Source organism: Archocentrus centrarchus, chromosome 12 (assembly GCF_007364275.1).
Source record: "Archocentrus centrarchus isolate MPI-CPG fArcCen1 chromosome 12, fArcCen1, whole genome shotgun sequence".
Taxonomy (NCBI): domain Eukaryota; kingdom Metazoa; phylum Chordata; class Actinopteri; order Cichliformes; family Cichlidae; genus Archocentrus; species Archocentrus centrarchus.
In genome coordinates this window covers 11,461,804-11,484,167 of record NC_044357.1, presented here as the reverse complement: position 1 = coordinate 11,484,167, position 22,364 = coordinate 11,461,804, and the positions used below count along the sequence as shown (strand labels likewise).

At 40.5% G+C, this 22,364-nt stretch overlaps 1 protein-coding gene across 2 annotated transcripts in view; it reads right to left on the bottom strand.

Moving 5' to 3' along the window:
- abl1 (c-abl oncogene 1, non-receptor tyrosine kinase) overlaps positions 1–22,364 on the bottom strand; it is a 33,452-nt gene that overhangs the window by 7,282 nt on the left and 3,806 nt on the right. The window contains exons 1-3 of one of the 2 annotated variants that reach the window (XM_030742489.1): positions 6,002–6,616; positions 2,212–2,376; positions 860–1,155 (exon numbers count right to left, since the gene is read on the bottom strand). In XM_030742489.1, the coding sequence (XP_030598349.1) occupies positions 860–1,155; positions 2,212–2,376; positions 6,002–6,086 (546 nt within the window). In that variant the 5' untranslated portion in view covers positions 6,087–6,616. Of the gene's footprint in view, positions 1–859; positions 1,156–2,211; positions 2,377–6,001; positions 6,617–22,364 lie in introns of those variants that run through there. The other variant, XM_030742488.1, reaches the window with a different exon arrangement.

The following is a 22,364-nucleotide window of genomic DNA, read 5'->3' as shown; positions in this document are numbered from 1 at the left end:
ATTTAAAACTCAGAAGTAAGACTAGTGTGATAGCGGATTGTGCAAGCAGGAGGTTGTTTAATCCTTTCTTTGTGTCAGTGCAATTATACCTGCAGCACTGCTGCCACTGCTAGCCAATATAAATAATAGGCCTTCTTGTCCCCACTGGTTTTCCATCATTCTTTGACCAGAATGACGGTGGAAATGGTATTAAATTATACAATTGTATGCTGTGTGGTTTTATTATATGCCATTAAAAATATCTGATTTAATTTGACTTGTACGGTGCCCGTAAGGCAAGACAGGAAGGCGGCATTCAGTGCGAGAGTGCATGTGAGTTGATAATGCTGTGAAACTCAAGGAGACACAACAATATGAGCAAAATATGCACAAGTATCTTAAACTAGTATTTCTTATAGATATTTTTCGCAAGAACAACAACCTATAACAATACACTCTTTAAATGAAATTACTTCAGACTCGACAAACAGGCATGGGCTTACTTGTGGCTTGCTGGTGTGTGTGTCTGTGTGTAGCTCTAATTACATAAAAACACTTGAAGTGAGCCTGAGCAGCAAAGCCAACACACAAAGTTTGGAATGAAGACCGCTGCAAGCATACACATTTAGAAAACTGTCATGACCCACTGGCCAATCAGACACCTAGTAAAACAACATGCAGTGTCCCTACAGATAATCCATCCTAGTACCACCCACTGTGAAAGGATGTCAGAAAGCAACCACTCATTCAAACAAACATGCACTTGGATCAGCTGGAAGTGTTTACCTTAAATAAGTTACCACAGTTTTTTTCCTCATCACTGTACAGAAATATTAATAAGAAACAGCGCTTTCTTGTTGTGTGAATATGTGTTGCCCACCTTGCTGTCAGATGCAGTGTTAATCCTGTAATGGTAGACTCTCCCCTCGTACCGCAGAGAAATGGACCTCTGACCGGGGCTGCTCTCACTTTCACGGACCAGAAAGCTCCCGTTGATGCCCGAGCTGAGCAGGTACTCCGCCGCGTTGCGTGACACCGGCCCGTGGTACCAGCTGTGCTTCTCCAGGCTGTTGACTGGGGTGATGTAGTTGGACGGCACCCAACCCTGGCCATTCCTGGTCTGCGCTTCACACCACTCACCGTTGTGGTTGTAACCCAGCACACGCAGCTTCTCTCCTAGTCAACATGTAACATAAAAATACATTAATTAATTGGCTAACACATACTTTATTATTTTTAGCGGCTCCAGCTCATGCTGGTGAGCTTAAGCTACACACATCTGAGGCTGTGTAGTAACAACGCCATATTATTTGTATTGAAAACAAGTTAGCGTTAAACAGATATGATACAAGTTTTGAGTCAGGCATGCAGGAAGTCACATTATCTAACGTCATGTTTCCTCTGATTAGGAAAGGGACTTTTCTTTTTCACCAGTCATTTGATGACCTAAACTCAGGAGTTTTATATCTTATGTTGTAAACACCATAATATGAAAACCTTTAAGAATAAATGGTTCATATAAATATGATCTAGAACTAAGCAATTAACATTAAACACCACAATGAAATCATGATAGCACCCTAATTCACATAATTGTGTTTGGGAATAAACAGCCAAATAAAAATGAGACCTAATCTTTGTCGCATTATAACAAACTGGAAAGTAGTGTCGCACAGGACATTTTCTTGTTTATTCCTGTGCTTATGATTCCTTCTTCCTTCCCCTGTTTGTCTGTGTCTGCAGCATTGTTTTACAATCACTTCAGTGGAAAACGAGCCATGTGTGAGGCCATCGTCAGGAAGTGAGAGAAGGCAGAACGGGAAGGAGACAGGACACAAGTAAGTGGATTCCCAGTAATGTTTAGAACTTGATGAAGACAGCTATCTCCTGCAGAGTAGCTCATTTTGTAAGTCCCTTCCAACTCAAAGCTAATAAATATTTATTGGTTTAGACTGCATACTGACAAGCCTTCTTCTGAAACTGATCTGAGTCATTCTAAACTAGAACTCTTATGTAAAGATTGGGTAATGGTCAGCATATTTTCTCTCCCTGTAGTCCATGTGACCCTGGTGACCCAGGAGTTTAAGGTGCTTAGCCTGTCTGGTTCAACTCCACTTGCATACTTTTTTATGTAAGCCCTCTTCTCTTGCTGTCCGTTTTCTAATTTCCACTATTTGCAAAACTGACCAAAACAAACAAGCAAAGAAAAACAACAACAACCTCCCCCCTCACCTTTGGTAATGCTTAGTGTGTTGTCACCACTGGCCACAAAATCATAGAGGGCAACAAACAGGTTGGGGTCATTCTCGCTGGGTCCAGCCAACAGGTTCTCCTTGGAGTTCCAACGAGCTGCTTCTGTCAGACCCTGACCCTCGATGTCTGGTTTCTGGAGCGCTTCTGGAAGGACAACAACAAGCCGGTCAGAACACATGTATTAAATGAAATATGAGCAAAAAATAAAAAATTAATAATAATTATGCAGTGCTGAGAAGAAACTACAAGTTGTGCGCCGACCCTGTGAAGTATTTTCACACACAAGCTAGATGATTCAGAACTCTCCATTTGTCATTTTATATTTGTCTATATCCCCTTCAGCCATGCTTTGCTTCATCAGTCGTGATCCCACCATGAAATTAGAGTAAAGAGGCCAATCATGTGACCCAAATTGTCCCTCATGTCTCTACAACTTTTCATTTCCTGGATTATCCCTGCTTAGATTGAATTTTCTAAATACGAGGACAATCACCCCCCCCAAAATGTTAGACCATGAGAATACATTTCAGCATGGATCTTTTCTGTGAACGCAAAATGGGTGAATTTCAAGTTCAAAGTAGTTTCACTTAAAATTATGTTACAGATTATAGATAGATTATAATAATGCTAGGGTAGTAAATCTGTCGTGCATCACTTCCCTTTGGTTTGCAACTTTAAACCCTCCACAGCACATATTCCCACATTCCTTGCTTTGCTCTAATTGCTCACTACTCTCACAATTCCTTTTGTTTTGTGCAGAAGTCCTGCGTGGATTACCACATTGTCACAGGTGCAACTGCAGCATTTGTGTGTACTAGTTGTTCTCAGAAATGAGGCCAAATGTTTGACTGAAAGGGTGAATGATTAAGAAAACATCTAATTTGGTAACAGCAGAAAACATATTCTGACTTCTATTTATATTTATGTAGTGATTTAGTAATTTTACGCAACAGTTATGCCTCTAACCCAAGGGAAAAACTGCAGACAAATCAAAAATTGGCTCAACACATTTGATTAATTGCCCCAATGAAAGTGAAATTAGACAATTTTCCACTATTGCATCTATGAAATTCCTGTAACAGAAAAAAGTATCCCATTCCAACACTAACAATAGTCTAAAGGCACTTTCCAGCTTTGGAGGAGGAAGTTAGGGTGGTTCATACAACAAGACAGCTAAATTTCAAGGCAGTAATGTAACCTAAAGGCAAAAATCAATAAAATATTGCTAAGTAGAATTTGGATCATTATAATGTCTATATGCAATTAAAGAGGAAAGTGTTCTTATCCACTTTCTACATCCACATGGACGTAGAAATCCACCTCAACTCAACCGAGGGGGGGGCATTATTATTTACATCCTGTCACGCTGTCTCTAGCATGAGCCGCTGGTCACAGGTTCGTGTTTCCTTTTGCAGATAGATTTGGTTGGATGAAGGTAGAAAATAAAATAGTTCCTACGCCAGAATGTTTTTAGTTTTACAGCAAATATCTCCAAAACTGGACAACTCACACCAAAATGTTGCAGATGGATAAAACAGCACTGCATCCCAGAAGAAAAATACCCAACTGTCCCTTTAAGATCTGTCTGGTTTGAATGAGATCATGGAGTAAAAACATTTTTTTAAAAAAGTACCACAATTTGATTTACTACAGAAATAGAATTGGCTTTGGTGAATCTAAAGCAGAGGGGAGAATAATAATAATAATATGGGAAAGATACCATAACAGTTTGGGGCAAAGAAGTGACTGTTATTCAATAGCAGCACTTCAGCATAGGCTTTAAGGGTGACTGCGTAATGCGCGAGCTTTCTAGTCACAGTTGGAGACGATATGACTTCCAAATTCCTCACAACCTAAATTATTTAAAATATTTAACATACAGCAGTAAACTAATATAACCCTACACAAAGTAATCAGGCCCACAGCTCGTCACATGACACTGTTGACAAGTTCCAGGCAACAATGTATTTGGAGTCTGATGAAACACTTTCACACAGACTCTTCTGGCAAGCTAGGCTCACCAGCCTACTCACACTGAGACAAGAACCAAATGTGCTGCTTCTTTTAGGTAAAGGACCTGACAGCTCAACTGTGACAACACACCAAATTGATTTTTGAGGAAAATACTTTGTCTCTGGTTCTCATACTCTGGTTGGTATGAGAGCTGGTGAGAAACTCACCTAGAACTACTTGTTCTGTCATTTTTCTAAAGTGTAAACCTTTCAAAGGATGGTCAGCCATTCATTCATAACTACAAAGCTTAATTTTAACATAAAAAAAAAAAAAACAGCCCAGATTCAAAGCAGCTAAGACCAGAGATCAAGCAAGATAGGAAAATGAGCCAAATGGGAAAAAAAAAAAAAAAAACTGCAGACAGTTTGGGCTGGTCATAAAGTATGTGGGCAGCAGATCTTAACAGCCCATGCCACACATGCCCACTATACAGGCCACAAATGCTGCAGCTCTATGTGAGAGGGTGACAGCATGCTGACACATGGACCAACACAGAGAGAGGAGGAAAAGAAAAATCATATGAAAATAGGAGGTAAAACAAAGAATGAGAGCAGCCCCCATATCAGACTGCAGCTCTTTCCAGTCATCGAGTGGGAGAAATTACAGCATGTCTTGGCTGCATTACTGAGATGACAGTCGAAATGATTAAAAATGTGAGGAACTCCTGAAGAATTCATAGCTATGACTGTGCTTCTATCAGCAGTAGGAATGCACTGCAAGTTAAATACTGGTGCAAGAAAGAAAACTGTGCTGGTGATTCCACTTATCTTTAACGAGCCAGTTTACAAATGCAACTAACTAGCTGGTGCAACAGCAACCAGAAGTAGTCTTGGTTTAAAAAAAAAAAAAAGTTAGCAAGATGATCACGGGAGAAGCAGGGAACCAGGTGAAAAAGCAGACAATTACACATGGAGGAAACGCCATTAAAACTCTAAGCTGTCAGGACATATTCACAATCTTCCTGCTATTATGTCCATGGAATACAATTATTCCAGCAGTGCTGAATAAATTGCTTTGTTCATGGATCAAAGACAAGCACAGCCTCCCTGAGGCATAATCAGGAGATTTTGCTGTGCCTTTTACAATAAGGTCTAACCATTAGGGAGTCTTTACCAATATCACTTACTTCAGTGGGGGGGTGTACAACTACTATTAACTGTATTAAATCATTTGGTTGTGCAGTCTACAGCACCCAGTGTGTCCTGGATTTCTTTGAAATCCCCTTGTGCTCCATAGATTATCCGGAAATCAACTGTGCATGACGTTAGGAAAAAAGTTAAAAGAAAAAAAAAAAAAAAACCCTTCATTATCTTCTAACTTCATTATGGGAGTACTGAACATTCAAGTGGTGTAATACAACAGAGAAGTTAAAAAAAAAGGAGAGTGCAGACTGAGATTAGATCCCCTCTCCACATAAACGAGAGTTAAGTGGGACATGGCCAGGAGTCAGATTTCCTTGTATTCTCTTCTCAGTCTCTTTTTCCACTTTTTTCCTCTCCAGCTAGCCAGTGTGTCTGGGCTCGCTAACCCTCCCATGAGCTTGATCTCCACTTTCCCCTCCCTATTCTTCACTTTCCAGAACTCAAATGATTGTTGGGCTTTTACACGGTGATCCTTCACCTTTTCTCCTTCCCCTGTGTTCATTAGCCTCTACTTTTTTCTTCATTTCTTATAGCTCCCCTGTGATATTCATCTTTTTCCAAAGTAAACTGTAAAAATAAAGGCCCAAGAGAGAGACAAAACTTGATTTCTTTACCTGGCAAGTAACAGCTGGAGGACGACGACACTACTTTCTTAGATTTACACCCCACCAATTTTAGGCATATCTCCAACATTTTCATTTGCTTTCTTTCCCTTCACGCTGAAAATATTGTCGCTTGTTCAAAAACCAGATGTCCCTCAAACGTTTCTTGTCTACATGTGTCCAACAAAAAAAAGAAGAAAAAAAAAAACCTTAGAAAAGTAGAAACAGCACCAAGTTTTAAAAAATGTATATAGGTTTGCTTTTCCCAGAGTCCTTCCAAATGATATATATCCTCTTTCTCTCCTCACTCCTTTCCGAAACAGAAAGAGTCCGCTGTCCGGCAAAGTCTACCAACTTTTCCTTATGAGCGTCTCCATGTTTTTTTTCCCCCCTCTTTCACTTTAGAGAGCGTTTGGTTACCTCCACTGTTGGACAATTAAAACCAAATAAAAAATTTAAAAATAGCGCAGATTTGGTCCAAAAGACTACTCGACTTGTAGCTTTGTCATTTGAGTAGACAGCAGGGCCGTGGGTGCAGTGCCATTCCTCTCTCCAGTCCCCTGTGTGAGTGTGTATCTGAGGCACAGGACTACTCGTGCTACAGCTGCCAACAAAGAGCCTCTTTCAGGCTCAGCTTGCTGCACTCAATGACATCAGCTGAGCCCTCCCACCTCAAAAGTAGGAGGGAGAGACCACTACCACACACACTCTCCAAGAAGAATACAAACAGCACCCCACCAGCACCCAAAATCCATGCCAACATGTGAGTCAAACGCTCTAATTTCAAACTATGAAAGGAGTTCAGATGGTGTATGCTTCTAAAATATTCCTCCTTTCTTTCTGCTGAAGTCACAGGATAATTACAAGACGCTCCTCCTCAAATGCTCAAATCCCCTCCCCCCTCTTCATCTTTCTGCCATTTGCTCCTCTTCTCAGTTTTCCCTCTCTCTCTCTAGTCTGAAATGTTTACAGGTTGAGGAATCTGTTCTGGAAACAGGTTGTTAAAGGCATAGCTAAAGTGTTCAATCAACAGGGAGAAAAGTATAACTTCTGCCAGTGGTCTCTGGACTTCATACGCCACTCATTCACCACAGGTCATTTGAAAAATGGGAATAAAGCAAGCAACATATCTAAATTAATCAAAATGAGAGCCTGTCACTGGCTCTTGTAGGGTTTTTTTTTCTTTTTAAGAGAAACATGTGTGATTCTGTGGTTTGAGGCAGGGTCTCTCATTTGACCATATCTAGAAGAAAAAAGAATCCTTGGCAGAAGTTGCCGGGATAACTTCACATCTCTCTCTTCTATCGTTTCCCAGATATCTCTGTATTAATCACTCATTCGTAGGTTAAGAAACACTACTGAACTAAATCTACTGAATGAAGTCACATGAAAAAAGTCAAAAATATATTGCCACAGCTGACCAGTGTGTGTGTGTGAAAGCTAGAACGCTAAATATCTTAAAAGATTTCAACCTGCATGTTTATAGTTCTTCTTTTCAACATATAGACCTCAACTCATATCAACTAGCTCAACAGGGAAAAGAAAAACAATTACTATTAAACCTGCACAAGAACAAAAATGTATTATTGAGGCACCCTACATCAAAATCACCATTTATTGTAGAACAGGGAGCGAAAGGAAGAAAAAAAAAAAAAAAAAAAAAAACGATTCTGCTCAACGTGTCCTGCTAATATGTTTTCATCATTCATCATGACGCATCTCATTTCTCACAAGTGAGAAAGATGCATTTATCTGCCTAACATATGGCAAGATCGCTACAAAAGTTTAAACAAGATAAATGCACAAAAACTATTGCAACTTTTGATTAACTTTTTAATCATTTGTACTTTCTATTTTATTTTGTCCAATCACGTTATATGACCTGAGAAGACCTTTGGTCATTACACTGAAGCCTGAAACCACTACAGACACCAGAGCAGCTACTAACTGCTGACTACCCCTGGCAAATATTTTCCACATAAATGACACACATTCTTGACCGTATGTAGGTGACTGAATACAGAGATAGGAAGCCCAGGCATGTGGGTGTTTGCTGACTAGGTGGAGGCCATAATGCACAGGAGGAGTGTCAGGGATACTGTCGACTGTATGTTGTTAAACCCTAATATTTTCACTATTCCATGCAGTCAAAATAAAGTTTTCCCCATGGAAAAGTAAGTAGACCCCATGGATTCAACAGCTTATAGAACCACCTTTAGCAGCAGCAATAACTTGAAGTAATCATTTTCTGCATGACTTTATCAGGTTTACATTGTTTTGGAGGTATTTTGCCCCGCTCTTCTTTAAGTTGCTTTGGAGCGCACAGCGCTCTCAAGGTCCTGCAACAGCATTTCAATCCCATTGAGGTCTGGGCTTTGACTAGACCATTGTAACACGTCTCGTTGCATGACCCAATTTCTGCCAAGCTTTAGCTGTCGGACAGATGGCCCCACATTTCACCCCTCCACCACCGTGCTTGACAGCTGGTAATGAGGTGATGGTGTGCTTGGTTTTTGCCAAACATGGTGCTGTACCAATGCAATTTTGCCATGCTGCCATGTTGTTTTTAGAGGCTTTCTCCTGGCAGGCTTCCAAACAAGCCATACTTGCTCAGTCTCTTTCTACTGTAATTGAACTGTCATGAACATTTAACATGCTAACTGAGGCCTGTAGAGTCAGAGATGTAGATCTTGGGCTTTTTTGCTGTTTCTATGAGTATTGCACAATCTGACCTTCAGGTGAATTTGCTGAATATCCATCCCGGGTAGATTGTGGTATTGTGTTAACACATAGCTGAATGTTCCAGCCCAGCAAACTGCCAACTGGATGCTATTTGCCCTCTCAATTCCTGTGGAAGCATTAAGGGTGTACTTAGTTTTTCATAAGACTGTACAGAGCCCTGTGAAAACTTTCTTCTTCACTTGACTATATGTCAGTGAGACAGACTAAATAAGCCTTTCAGTATAATGTGATTCAGCAACATTATAATATTCAGATACCAAAACGGCAACTGTGGTTTGAAAAGAATAAAAGAAATAAGACTAGGAGGGGGACATGGTGGCGCAGTGGTTAGCACTGCTGCCTCACAGTTAGAATACCATCTGGAAGGCCTGGGTTCGATTCCACCCTCTCTCTGTGTGGAGTTTGCATGTTCTCCCTGTGCTTGCGTGGGTTTCCTCCAGGTACTAAATACACTAAATTGCCCATAAAATTGCGACAGGCTGGTGGCCTGTTCAGGTTGTACCCTGCCTCTCGCCCTATGACATATTTTTTGACCCCCCCCCCCCCCCCCCCCCCCCCGGTGAAGACTAGGAGGATAAGGCTAACTCTGGATTTTAAACAACATGGATATTTCTAAACAACTCTGAGCACTAGACTGATGTTGTGCAAGCTATAATTGGCTAGGTTTATGAGCAAGTTTGCATGTGGCAAAGCACGCTTCAGGTAATGTATAGACTGATGCTGCCAAGGAGAAAGCAAAGAGGTTATTAAAGACCCCCTCAGATAAAAATTGCTTTTAATTTTGTTAACATGTCCACTAAACTTTTTTTTAAAGGCAAGAAATCATACGATTAGCAAAGGAAGGAGTCCACGCTGTGCTTAGCCTTATACTATTAGGGGTTTAATTTTGTAATCAAGTAGAAGACTCTTGTCATCCAACCACACTTGTGCTGTTTCAGCTCAGCGTGAGAGTCTCCACTGCAGGGAGCAGAGGAGGAGATATGCAGGAAGTGAGCATAACATTACTCAGGTCAATGACAACTTATGTTACTGTGTTTGCAATAAAAGTTGTCTATGTCTAAATCATAGACAGCATAACTAATGGACGTAGCCACTGTGACGTCAGCAGTTAGTGAAGTCCCGTTAAAAAGCCTTGAGGTGAGTGTTTCCGCTGTTGCAATCCGGATGTTTTTAAACCGGACGCAACAAGGAAGGGGTGGACCTGATTGTGAAACAGAAGATACCCCACACTTACTGGCTAATGACTTATCAATTAGCATACCCTGGATAATCTTCATTTTCTCACTTATAATTAACAAAATGCGCTCCATGTTTTATTCAGTTTGATCTTAAACTAACCATTAAGCCTAAAGTCATTGGGAAAGGATTTGCTCAGGTCACAGAGGAAGGGGATCTAGGACGATTTTCCCCTGGACTTCTATTTTTTTTCTCCAACCAGAGGAGTTGCCCCTTGTTGGATATTTAAAAAAATAAAATAAAATAAATAAAATATTTATACAGTCTATGGTCCTGCACTGTTTAGTCAATTAAGTTTAGTCCAGTTCGTTTATGTGCGGCTCGCCTATGCAGATGTGAACAGAGTTATCGTGTCTACACGCTAAGTCTGAGCTAAATACCTTTCCATAGCCAGGCATGCTTTGAATTCTGGGATGTGACAGGCTACCACAGACAAGTATACAAACTGCAGCAACTAGCTGCAAAGTGAAATGAATGTTAGGGAGTAAATTCTCCATGTTACCCACTAGTCCAGAACACAGTACCTCCTCTTTGCATTTACTCTTTCCCGCCCCAGGGACACCTGGCTAATAATGAATGTTCGTATGTGGTTTGGAGTGTGAAAGGAAATCAAACAAAGTTCACAAACTCTTCAACTGATTCTGATCAGCGTAAAAGAACTATAGGTGTGAAAATACCCCTAAGTACTTTGTTATGACAGTTTTGTTTAGTATTATTTTTGTTTTAACAGCGCGCACCTGGCCACTGTACACTTTGTTCCAGGCACTGCAGATTTGTTTGATGTCTTTCAACTTTTTCTCGTCCCTGCCCAGCCAGAAAAGCACCCTCTCTTTGTTCCAACTCACCTCCAGATTTACAAATTAAAAAACGGCTTAAAAAAAAAAAAAAAAAAAAGCTTCAAAATACAGAGATATACTTGGTGCCACAGAAAGGATAAAAATGAATGCATGTAACGGTCCAGTGTAAATTGTAGTGATTTTTTAAATTTATTTAAATTTTATTTGACAAGTGTTCTGGAGGCTCCAAAAGTCAGCCAAACTCTGATTGGCTTTTTAAAATTTTAAACTAAGAGGACTCTCACAAAACAAGATATCATGATACTCTCAGTACTTCAACACAATACTGTAATGTCTGTTTGTCTCATTAGTAATTATGGGAATCGCTCAACATGGCAAAGTCTCACTGTTTTTCTAAGCAACACACTCATTCAGTCACATGCCACTAGGCCCTACATCATTGCTTCAGTGCTGGTATGGCAAACATTTGTGTTCCTCTCATGCACCACCCAAAACACCAATTAAGAAGAAATGCAGGCTCCCTCTGACTCTGAGAAAGGCCCATTAACTTACCGCAGTCACAAAGTGTTGGGGCGATGAGGATGAGGGGAAGAGGAGAGGGGCTATAAAAATGGAGGAAAACGGAAAAAAGGTTGCAGATGGAGAAACATGAAGCAAATTGTTTGGAAGTGAGATCATAGGAGAATCATTCGCTCGCGTTTTATAATCTGAACCTAGTATGTTAACAGTTAGCTGACGTACATCCACCCACGAGATGGCTTCTGGCCCTTTATCTCTCTCCCTCTCTTTCTCATGCACCCCCCACCCCCACCCCTTCCTGCTTTCCTTATGCCTTTCTCTAAAACCTGAAGCACAGGATGAGCTCCCTCATAATAAGATTCAAACTGCTTGCGCAGTGGTGTTCAGGTAATGCTGACATGATCCACTCAGATTTTCTGCTGTTGCTTTTCCCAAAATATGCACTGAAAAAGATGCTACGAACATTTTCATATGATGATGTCTGCTAAAGCAGAGAAGGCCGAGATATAACATTAACTCGCCCGATAAATTAAAACAGGAAAAGAGAATGGAAGAAAATGAGGAGCTGATAAGAGAATATAGTCATCTGCCTGTTTTCTTTCCTGCACACATGACAGCACAGACATCAATATATCCAGTGTGTAGAGATTTAGCATAAATGCTTTACATCTACATTATGGAACAAAAACATACACACATTTAAACCATGTAAGCTTTCTTTCTGAGTAAAACAGCATGGGAAGTAGCAATTTTGCATTAATTTTTATTGCCACACAATTTAGCACCCAAGGCGATCCACATCTGTCAAGTGTACTTAAATATCCAACACTCAAGAACCAGGTTTCGTGCATGCATGTGCGTACACATATGTCTGTTTACTCAGGACCTTGTAGAGAATGCAGCCAGAGAGTCGGAGGCATGCAGACCAGCTCGTGAGGTTAGGGGGTTTAGATTTCCTCGTAATTCTCCACAGGGAGAATGGACACTTAAGAAGAAAGCAGTCACTGCTCTAGTTCAAGGTTAAAGTTGTAGAAGTGTGGCTGTAGCTGCAGGTGGTAATAAGTTAACAATGTTGATGGAAGGGAAACTAACCATACAAGTACAGTTGTGTCTCTAGCCTATTTCCCTCTCATTTGATCAGTTAAGAGTACACCAACAGCTCAGTTTTGCAGCAATCTTCAGTACAGACGGTCTGGCAGCTAAACCCAGCCAACCTATTGGAACAGGAATGAAAGAACCATTTTATCATGATGACAGACGCAAAATAGGGCAACTCATATCAGGTGACTAAGCAGAACCTCTGCTCATTTTTCCACATGATGGAGTGTTGTGGCCCGTCCAGCGTGTCCCGGAAAGATGCAAACCTTGCATAAAGGCCATAACTATGCAAACCTGCAGAGAACTGGAACATATGGATGACAGCCTAGAGTTAAAATTTCTTACACTGAGCAAACAAGACAGGCAGGTCGAATATACACAACAATCCATCACTTGTCGCTTTTAAAATGACGACCTAATCATCTGTGTTGAAAATGTCTAGCAGTTAACAGGAGAGAGGAGAGGCCAGGCAAATGGGCTCTACTCAGAAATAGCAACCTATGCCTATATGGGAAGATGGGTGAAGGTGCTAATCTAGTGTTGTTTCAGAAAATAATATCTCAAATTATTCTGTGAGTGCACAGATTAGGAATAGGAAAGCCAAACTTTCAGGAAGTTAAAAGAAAGCTGCAAAGAAAACAGAAAATGTTACATGTGAGTAGATGGATTACAGCGCTACAGAAATGAAAAGAGTGTATTAGCACAAAAACCTATATTACCACTTTTGGGTTTAAATCATTGGGTAACATATAAAGACAACTCTGTGATAACAGAGCTCAGACACACTCTATAAAGTAAAGAAAAAAAGTCTTTGTGCACTCTTTTCCCACTATCAACATTACATGTCTTAGAGACATTATTTAGATGCCTGGGGAAAGACCCATTTGTCTGTATGCCCACTGGAGTAAAAACAGCAACAGATACACAGGCAAGCCACTCGGGCTATGAGACTTTCAGGCTGCAGTGGTGGAAGTGCTTGTGCTCTTCTTAGCGTCTAAGTGGATCCAGATGCAGTGAGCATTGCAGCCCCCCCCCCCCCTCTTAAAGCTCTATGAAGAGGAGCCTACTACAACACAAAGGGACAGGACGGCATACCAGTACTATATAAACTGGACAGGGGAGGGGAAAAAGAAAACAAATCAGACAATGATGAAAGTAGCCAAACAATGCTTATGAGAACAGCGTTTGGCTTATTCTTGCTCAAGTAAAATTACTAACTTGATTTTTTTTTTTTTTTTTTAAGAGACAAACAGAGGCGCACCAACCACATATAAATGCCCTAATGTCAGCTCACGCTGTCCTCATGTCTGTCTTTGATCACATCATCTGCAAGGAGAATTTCTGACCAGAAAAGCCAAACTGTTTACTAAAAGAAAGAGCTGGCACGCTAGGTAGCAGGTTGTCTGCAGAGAAAACAACAGCTGGGGCTGCCTGCTTGGGTATGGAGCTTTGTGTGTGTGTGTGTGTGTGTGTGTGTGTTATGGAACCAGGTGGTGACAAGCTCCCACGCTGCATTCCTACCTCAACTTGGAAGTTCTCTGTAAGCACACCGCTGTTATAAGCACTGTCTGTATGTGCCACGGGGAGATAAGATGGAACGCAAAGAACAAAGATCGCACGTGCTGCACTGCGACAGAGGAGACTGCGAGCATGCGTTCATAAAAGAAGCCGATTCAAGTTTGAGCAATCAGCAAGGAAAATCTAACTTGGCTACGAGAGCTTTAAACAAACACAGATGGTTCGGTAAATACTTATTTTCTAGTCAGAAACAGGGCTTCACGAGCCGAGACTTCATAACACGGTGTTTCTGATGCCGAAGTGAAGTCGAATAACAAAAACCAGGGTGCGAGTCAGTGACTCAACCGGATTGTTTGTCCTAAATCCTCATGCATACACTTTCAATTGTTCTGTTTAAAACATTGTGTGCCCTACGTATATGGAAAAGGCTTTGGTTTAAGCTTTGGTTTGGCCTTGGTGATTTTTTCCTTTCTTTGCTTCCATTTGGATTTTTTATTTATTTATTTTTTTTTTTTTAGGTTAACTTGATTATATGCAAGCATGCATACATATCAATTTGTAGTTCGTTAAAAGGGAACCTATTACATTTTCCCCATATTTTCTTTCATACTGGAGAATTGGATTGGCTCATATGAACTGTGACCAATGTTTCAAATAATGAGGTCAGCATACCTGCAAGAAATCCCTGTGAGCCAAAAGCTTAGGCTGCTCTGCTCACTCCATTTCACAGGTTTTTTTTTTTTTCTACTGCTGGTTCTGCATGATGTTAATGATAATATCATAATCATGTGTTAATATCATAATCACAGAACAGCCAGGTAAAAGGAAAATGGCTTTAAAAAAAAAAACACACAAGGTAGGGGAGCCAAAACAGCTTCTCTCAAAAAGAGGCTAAACTGAGGGGCTGCACCACGACCTAGTTTAAGATGATTTTAAACTGTGAATCATGCAAAGTTACACAAGTAGATTCCAACAATAAAAACATGCAGTCAGAAAAGAACATAATACGTCCCCTTTAAGAATGTGATATACAGCATGATCTGAATGGAAAACAACTTGCAAAACAGAAAGGGGGATCACACCAGTTATTTGAGAGAGGAATGCAAAAGAGGTCGCATTCTTCACTCCACTGCTGTGGCTCGCCCTGTGTTCAACTCTCTCTCTTTTGTTTTGTTTTTTTTTGTTGTTGTTGTTTTTACTGTGTAAAACAGACAGTATTACTCAACACACCCCAGAGCAACATATCACCTACATGTTATTCCCCAAGAAACAGACTGGAGGATGTAGAGGCCTTGGCCAGAACCCATTAATGACATCATCATACTGGTCAGATAGCCGTTACACAATAGGCCTTTTCTGATGGAAAACAATTGGACAGTAAAGAAAGAGCACAGGTAAAAATAACATCAGTCATGACAGCTGAATGAGATTTAGGTGCTTTGTTGCTGGTATTGTGTATACTGATTAGGGCTGCATAAAACTATTATTTTAGTAATCGAGTATTCTATCGATTATTCCAGCGATTAATCGAGTAATCGGATAAGAAATACTTTTTTTTGTTAACAGTTTATCTGCATATTTTAACTTCCGTAATGTAGTTTCTCGCCATGTGAACAAACAGCGGTGAATGGAGCAGCTACAAAGTTCTCTTTTCTTCACCTTAACACTTGCTGATCAGGTGCTTGATGAAGGACCTCCAGCTGTTTCACAGATTTAATGGTGGTTACTAAAAGAAAAAGCTGCTGTTTTGGACGCTGGAAAAACGTTTCCTTTTTCACTACTTAAGCTCACCGTCACAGCTTCGCCTCTTTGCGCTTGCGCAGTTAAAACCGCTGCCTGCTATGAGTGTTTTGAAAAACTAGTGGCTGCGGGAGCCATGGCGCATGTGTGAGTAATGGTGTAATGCTTTGTATTCACAAGCATTCTCGAAAATACGTTTCTACTGCAGGTCTATATTTAGTCACTAATAAGGGATTAAAGTATAAAAAATATTTTGAAGGAGCCCCTCGGTCCTGGGGGGCGGGCCTTCCGGTACCGAACCATCGCTAGTGCTAATGGCCCGCGCTCGCTAGCAAACCAGTTCTGGTAGCTACAGCTGAAGTAAAGACAAAAATAGCAGCTGAAATTCTCAGCGAGCACAACACACACAGACACACAGAGAGTAGTGGAGGCGTGGAAATGCATGTCAGCGACAGTTGCCACCCGTCCCGTAAAGTACGGAACACGGCATGTTACGGAGCCGTATTCCACGGAGTCCCGTAACATACGGGGTTCTGTATTTTACGAGACAGGTGGCAACTCTAGTGATGATCCACTCTGTGTTAAATGAAATCCATCGCAGCGACGGAGAGCTTTTTAGAATTTGTGCTTGTGTATACGTGAGTGATTCACACTCCAGTCCAGTAGGTGGCGGTAATGCAGTTCTATGTTGGTTTGCCAGCCCCCAATAAACCCACAAAAAACGTCAGCACTAATGCTGCTAATGCTAGTGAGGAGCGCCGCTTACACCGAGACAGCTGAGCGCTGAAGAGTTTAAACGAAGCATCGACACAGTAAATTTGTGTCGATAAATTTTTAGAATCGATTTAATCGAGTTAATCGATGAATCGTTGCAGCCCTAATACTGATTAACTAATCACGGCTTAAGACATATCATTAACAGTGGCATCTGCGCTCCTTTCTACAGGCATGTTAAAATATGGAAAAGCCCATTTAAGTCTTTCCTCCATAAGGACGACAATTGACAATCTGTCCTGTGCCCACAATGATGGGTTCTGACACCTCGTCACCTTGCATAGGCAGAGACCACCCTCACTAACTTCTGATGCAAACCCAGTTCTATAAACAGGCCTGAAATATGACAGACCGCTCAGCTCAGAAAAGAGCTTCAAGGGTTACTCCCAGTAGGCTTTCAAGAAGTAAGAGTTAAATCAGGAACAACAATTATTTTTTTTAATAACTTTAAATGAATGCACTTTGTAAGGAAAAATCCAAACAATGTCTACATCACTCACCTCTTGACAATGTGAGCCTGCTCATTAGAAAAGATCTAAAACCGAAACAACTGTGCCGCCTCAGCGCAATAGAGAAAACTACTGAGGCACACTGTACCTTGATTTATACACACAGCTGCTTTGGCTACTGTGGCAACAAAGCAGACTCTTTTCCAGGTGGTCAAGACCTAATGAGAGAGGAAACGCTTACTAATCAGCAATGTGTCATTCAAACAGGGGCAAATGCCTTTGAGATACTCACATTTCCCAACATGGTATGATAATGTGACAAGATCACCAATCAAATACCAAGATTAGGAACTAAACACTAGATAAGAGAAACGTCCATTTAGTTGGAAGTTGCACAAGATCTTTGTGTGGGATTGTGTGCCCATTAATGTGGAGACAGGACCAGCCATGGTGAGGGAAAAGCCACCAGGGGCCTAACAGCTGGCCTGAATGAGCATTACTATGAGGCGCCTGCTCTGTGGGTATGCATGTGGGTACACACACACACACACACACACACACACACACACACACACACACACACACCCCTCCTCCCATCTTCAGGACCCACAGGGATCATGGGAGGAGATTTGGTGTCTAGACTGTATAGATTCCTCGAGTTCCAGCCAAAAAAGAGTCAGTTACCAACTACAAGAGAAATGGACTCACAGCATACATGCTGAATGCAGCTGCTGCGGGAAAATACACATATCAGATGTTGTTATGGTCCACTCTCTAACACAACTTTATGTTTACTAGCTTCTTCATTTGCAAATTTCTTATTTTTATTTGAGCTACTACAAAACCTTTGTAGTAGATCAAGGAACATCAACTGGCCAAAACTGAATTTCTATAAATTTCTATAAATACTCAAGTCTGCATATTTTGCTGGAGAATGCCATCTTCAGCAGTCATGACTATCTATCCTGCTGGAAGTTGCTATATTCTGGACATCTGTGCCACAAAAGGACATCTTCACAACATCTTCAGGCTCCCTTTATCATACATACACACACACTTTGTATGGGAGATAAATTTATTCTCATATTTCATCCTGACTTATCTGAGCCATCTCTTTGTGTTTTCATATTTACAGGGCTGGGGTGGGGGTCATCAACAGAGTATAGATAGAATCGCAATATTTTGAGTGACAATATTGTATCAATACAGGGAGAGCAAACATAAATATCTTATATAAAATGCAAATACAAATGTAACTTTTTAGAGCTTGAACAGTAAAAAATTAATAGCTTTTTCGGTCCTCTAGGTGACACTGTTGGGTTTTTTTGGTGAGGTCAACAGAAATGACAGACGCTGTGCAGGAGGAAGTTAGTAAAACAAAGACAGCGGCATCGGAAAAAGATTCAGGAGAGCGCTGTTTGCAGATTGGATTTGCAAGTAGTGTCAGATGAAAGTAAAATATTCTGGAAATACTACAAAAACAGGAGAGCTCATCTCGCGTGCCACCATCCTGTGACATTAGCCGAGGACCACAAAGCAAACGTTAAAACAGCTCAGCAGAGAAACCAACCAACATTGGATACACTTACCCTGAAAAAGCTACTTCACAATTCAGAGCAAGCTATATATCAACCACCTACTTTATGCATCCACGCAAATCAACAGCTTTTGTTACACACTCAAAATACCCGGGTATGGAACCCAGGCATGTGATACAGTTGGGATGTTTTTATTCCACAGACACAGCTGTACAGAGAAGTGACGTGTAAAGTTGAAGAAAGGCTGAGTACAGCTGAGAGAGTTGCATTAACTTACAACATGTGAACGTCACGGCCTGTATATTCATGTGTCTGTAACAGCTCATTATCTCAGTGAGGACTGGCTGGCTGCTGACTCTCATTCAAAATACCTGTAATACTACAGCAGGCCCCATGTTTGCATTCAGCTCAGTTTTTCAGCTGCATACAACATTTATGACAGTGTTGACAGTGTGTTTCCATGAAAATCCCATTTTCCAGCAATAAAAATGACTGAAATGAGACAAAAAGACTAAAGATGTTACGTTATTAGATGAAACAGATCTTGACAAAGTTTACTTTTGGGGATATAATTTAAAGTTTAAAGGTAATGTCACAATATATCTTCCTGCAACACTTAGCATATCACAAAATGCTTAAAAATCACAATGATATCGTATCTGGAGGAAAGCATCATGATAATATTATACCACGGGGTCTCTGGTGATTCCACCTCTAGTGGCTGGCTTATTAACCCTTTAACACCAAGCCATCGCCGCTGGTGCACCTGTTAACAGAAGTCTGCGAACGGCGGGACATTTGAAACATGTCGTGTCTGCGACAACACAGTCAGTGTTATTAATTTACCCATGATGACATTCTTTCTGTGTTAACTAGGACAGTGTGTTGCTGCAGAACAGAACAGCACAGAACAGAAATCAGCAGAAAAAGACAATCAGACATCATTTCATTTCATTGTGTCCTGAACATACTTTGAAGTTTTGCCAGGCCTGCCTCAGGCATCAAACAATGAAAAAGTGTGGGGTGAAGGAAGTTAATGAGTAGGAAGAAAAGTCCTGCTGTGCCCACGCTGACAAATATCCAAGCAAGTAACAACGTGCAAGAGGTTCATACATTTTCTGCAACCCAACTCATGTGGCTGATGTCCACAGGTTGGCACTGTTCTCTTCTTGTTGCCCACACATGAAATTTTCCTGCAATTACAAATCAACGTCTTTTATAAAATCCTGTTTGCAAAAAAAGAATCGGTATGAACAAAATGGCAGCATTACAAAACACTCTTTTGAAAACCTGTAATGATTAAATACATTATTTCCATTAAAAAAAAAAAAGTTTTGCATTGGCTTTGAAATTGCACTTATGTAATTGTGTTGAGTGCACCCCCTTGTATGTCAATTTTTTTTTTTAACTATACCTGAGACAACATGATGCCATTTTCCTGACAAAACAAATGTTATAGCAAAAGAACCAACTTATATTTAAGCTAGGTGTATTACATCTGTGATAAAAATAAATATATGATGTTAATAAGACTCATTATTCCAGTACTAATTTCAGCTGAATTAACTGTTCTTTCTGCTTCCATTATTGTTGTTTCTTTTATATATTTTCACAACAAATACTGTCTTATCCATGTCATTTTTCATCAAACCAAACACTGGCCCACAGAGAGATTATTAACGCTAACTTTGAAAAATATGCTTATATATGCTTTTAATGTGAAATGGCGTCTGCGTCTCAACTTCACTCCTTAAATAAATGTAACCACCAGAGGGCAAATTTTCCTTTTTATACCACCAACATGTGGGGACTGCAAATATTAAAGTATGGTCAGGTAACATTGTTGCAAGCCTTAAAAAGTTAGAACCTCTTTTCTTTGCACTGTGCAGCCTCCAAAATGTTCACAGCTGTCCTATTTCCATTTTCCCATTTCAGGGAATGAAAACAAAAGAAAATCATCCTTTTGAATCTTTCTATGCAGCAATTTCATGTCTTACAGCCTGCAAGTGGACACACACAGTGGTGCGCTTTAAAGCAGTCACTTGAACATCTAAAAGAGAAGATCTTCAACTAAAGAAAAGCTTATGCTGACACCAACCATGGGCACATGACCTGAAAATCTGGTGAACTACTTTAGAGTACAGACTGCTTATATCTGCACACAGATATAATGGTATGCTGCTGTTTCCGGAAAGCCTCATCTTTTCAAACTGTTGCAACATCTCTTTCTATATAATCTATGAATAACTGAGGATCCTTTCAGGACCCTCTTCTGTGGACCCAGCTCCCAGCTTGGATTCAGGAGAATCCAAGATGGGAGCTTGGATTAGGCTTTTAAGACTAGGCTTAAAACTTTCCTTTTTGATCAAGCTTATAGTTAGGGCTGGATCAGGTGATCCTGAACCTTCCCTTTGTTACGCTTCAATAGGCCTAGGCTGCTGGAGGGTTCCCGCGATGCACTGAGTGTTTCTTCACTCGGTTTTTTCATTTTCTCTGTGTGTTTATACACGACTCTGCATTGCATCGCTAGTTATCATTAATCTCTGGCTCTCTTCCATAGTGTGTCTTTTGTCCTGTCTCCCTCTCCTCACTCCCAACTGGTCGTGGCAGATGACTGCCCCTCCCTGAGCCTGGTTCTGTTGGAAGTTTCTTCCTGTTAAAAAGAGGTTTTTCCTTCCCACTGTCGCCAAGTGCTTGCTCATAGTTTGATTGTTGGGGTTTTTTCCTTATTATTGTAGGGTCTTCACCTCACAGCATAAAGAGTCTTGAGGTGACTGTTGTGACTTGGCGCTATATAACTAAAACTGAAATAAAATGAAATATATCATCAAAATGGCAGTAAAAACCAACAATTGTACATGTCTTCAACCCACTGGCATCAGTCCACCCACGCAAGGTTAAAAAGGCTGAGAGGTGCTCCATTTGCCAAAACACCACCAAATAGTAGCAGGTACAAATAATATTTTACTTCTATAGGAGATTATCTAAGATCGGGTGAATAAACAGCTTATTATAATTAATAGGAATATAACAAAATGCAAAACTGAAAGTAATGTGCTGTTGATGTAATTTTGTATTAAGTTTTGATACTTTTTTTTTTTTTTTCCTTCTAAGAGATGCACTAAATTTAGGTAAATAAGGAGAACAATAATCATGTATAATTTTGGCCATAAAAGTGTAGCCCTACTTTGGAGTAGGAGAACCTGGAGAAAACCCACACATTTACTTAAGTTATTTTATAAATGTGTAATATTGTTTTAGTTGGTTTTGGGGGTGGGATTTAGGTCTTGTTTTTTTATTTTATTTCAGTTTGTTTTGGTTAGCTATAATAACTTTGGTCCAAGTAGATCTGTCATGCTGTATTTAACAGGCCTGTTAACATAGTGCAGCTTGTAATTCAATCATTGAACCATATAGTTGTATGTTAAACTTAAGAGGAAACTCAGCAATCTGAACCACACACCTAGAAAGTAGCTAAAAGTGCAACGGTTCAAGTAAATTCACTACCCTGCTCAGTCCTTACAATTTGTGCAGCACATACCTATACACATTACAGTATGCAAAAGTGCCGAGAACAGAAACAGGTCTTTGCTTGCCCCTTACTGCCTCCATCTCTTTCCCAAGCAGCTGCATGCAGAGGTCTGAACCTGCCTGCTGAGAAGCAGCATGGTTCTGGATATCCTAGTTTTAACTAGTTTGTCTCACCAGGAAGAAAAACACACACACACACAAAAAAAAAAACATAAAATCATGTGTTGATCTTGCCCTCCTCTTTGTACTATGACTCACATCCCCTCTTATGGTCTAACCTGCACATCGCAAGAGGAAAGGGGCAGAAAGGGAAAACAAATACGCCCCGTGTCAATGACCCTTTGCCAAATTTGATCCATTTACCGGCACACACTTTTATTCTGTTTGTGTGACCTTCGATGTCCTGTCCCCCTCTGTGTTATGCAAGCTTTAG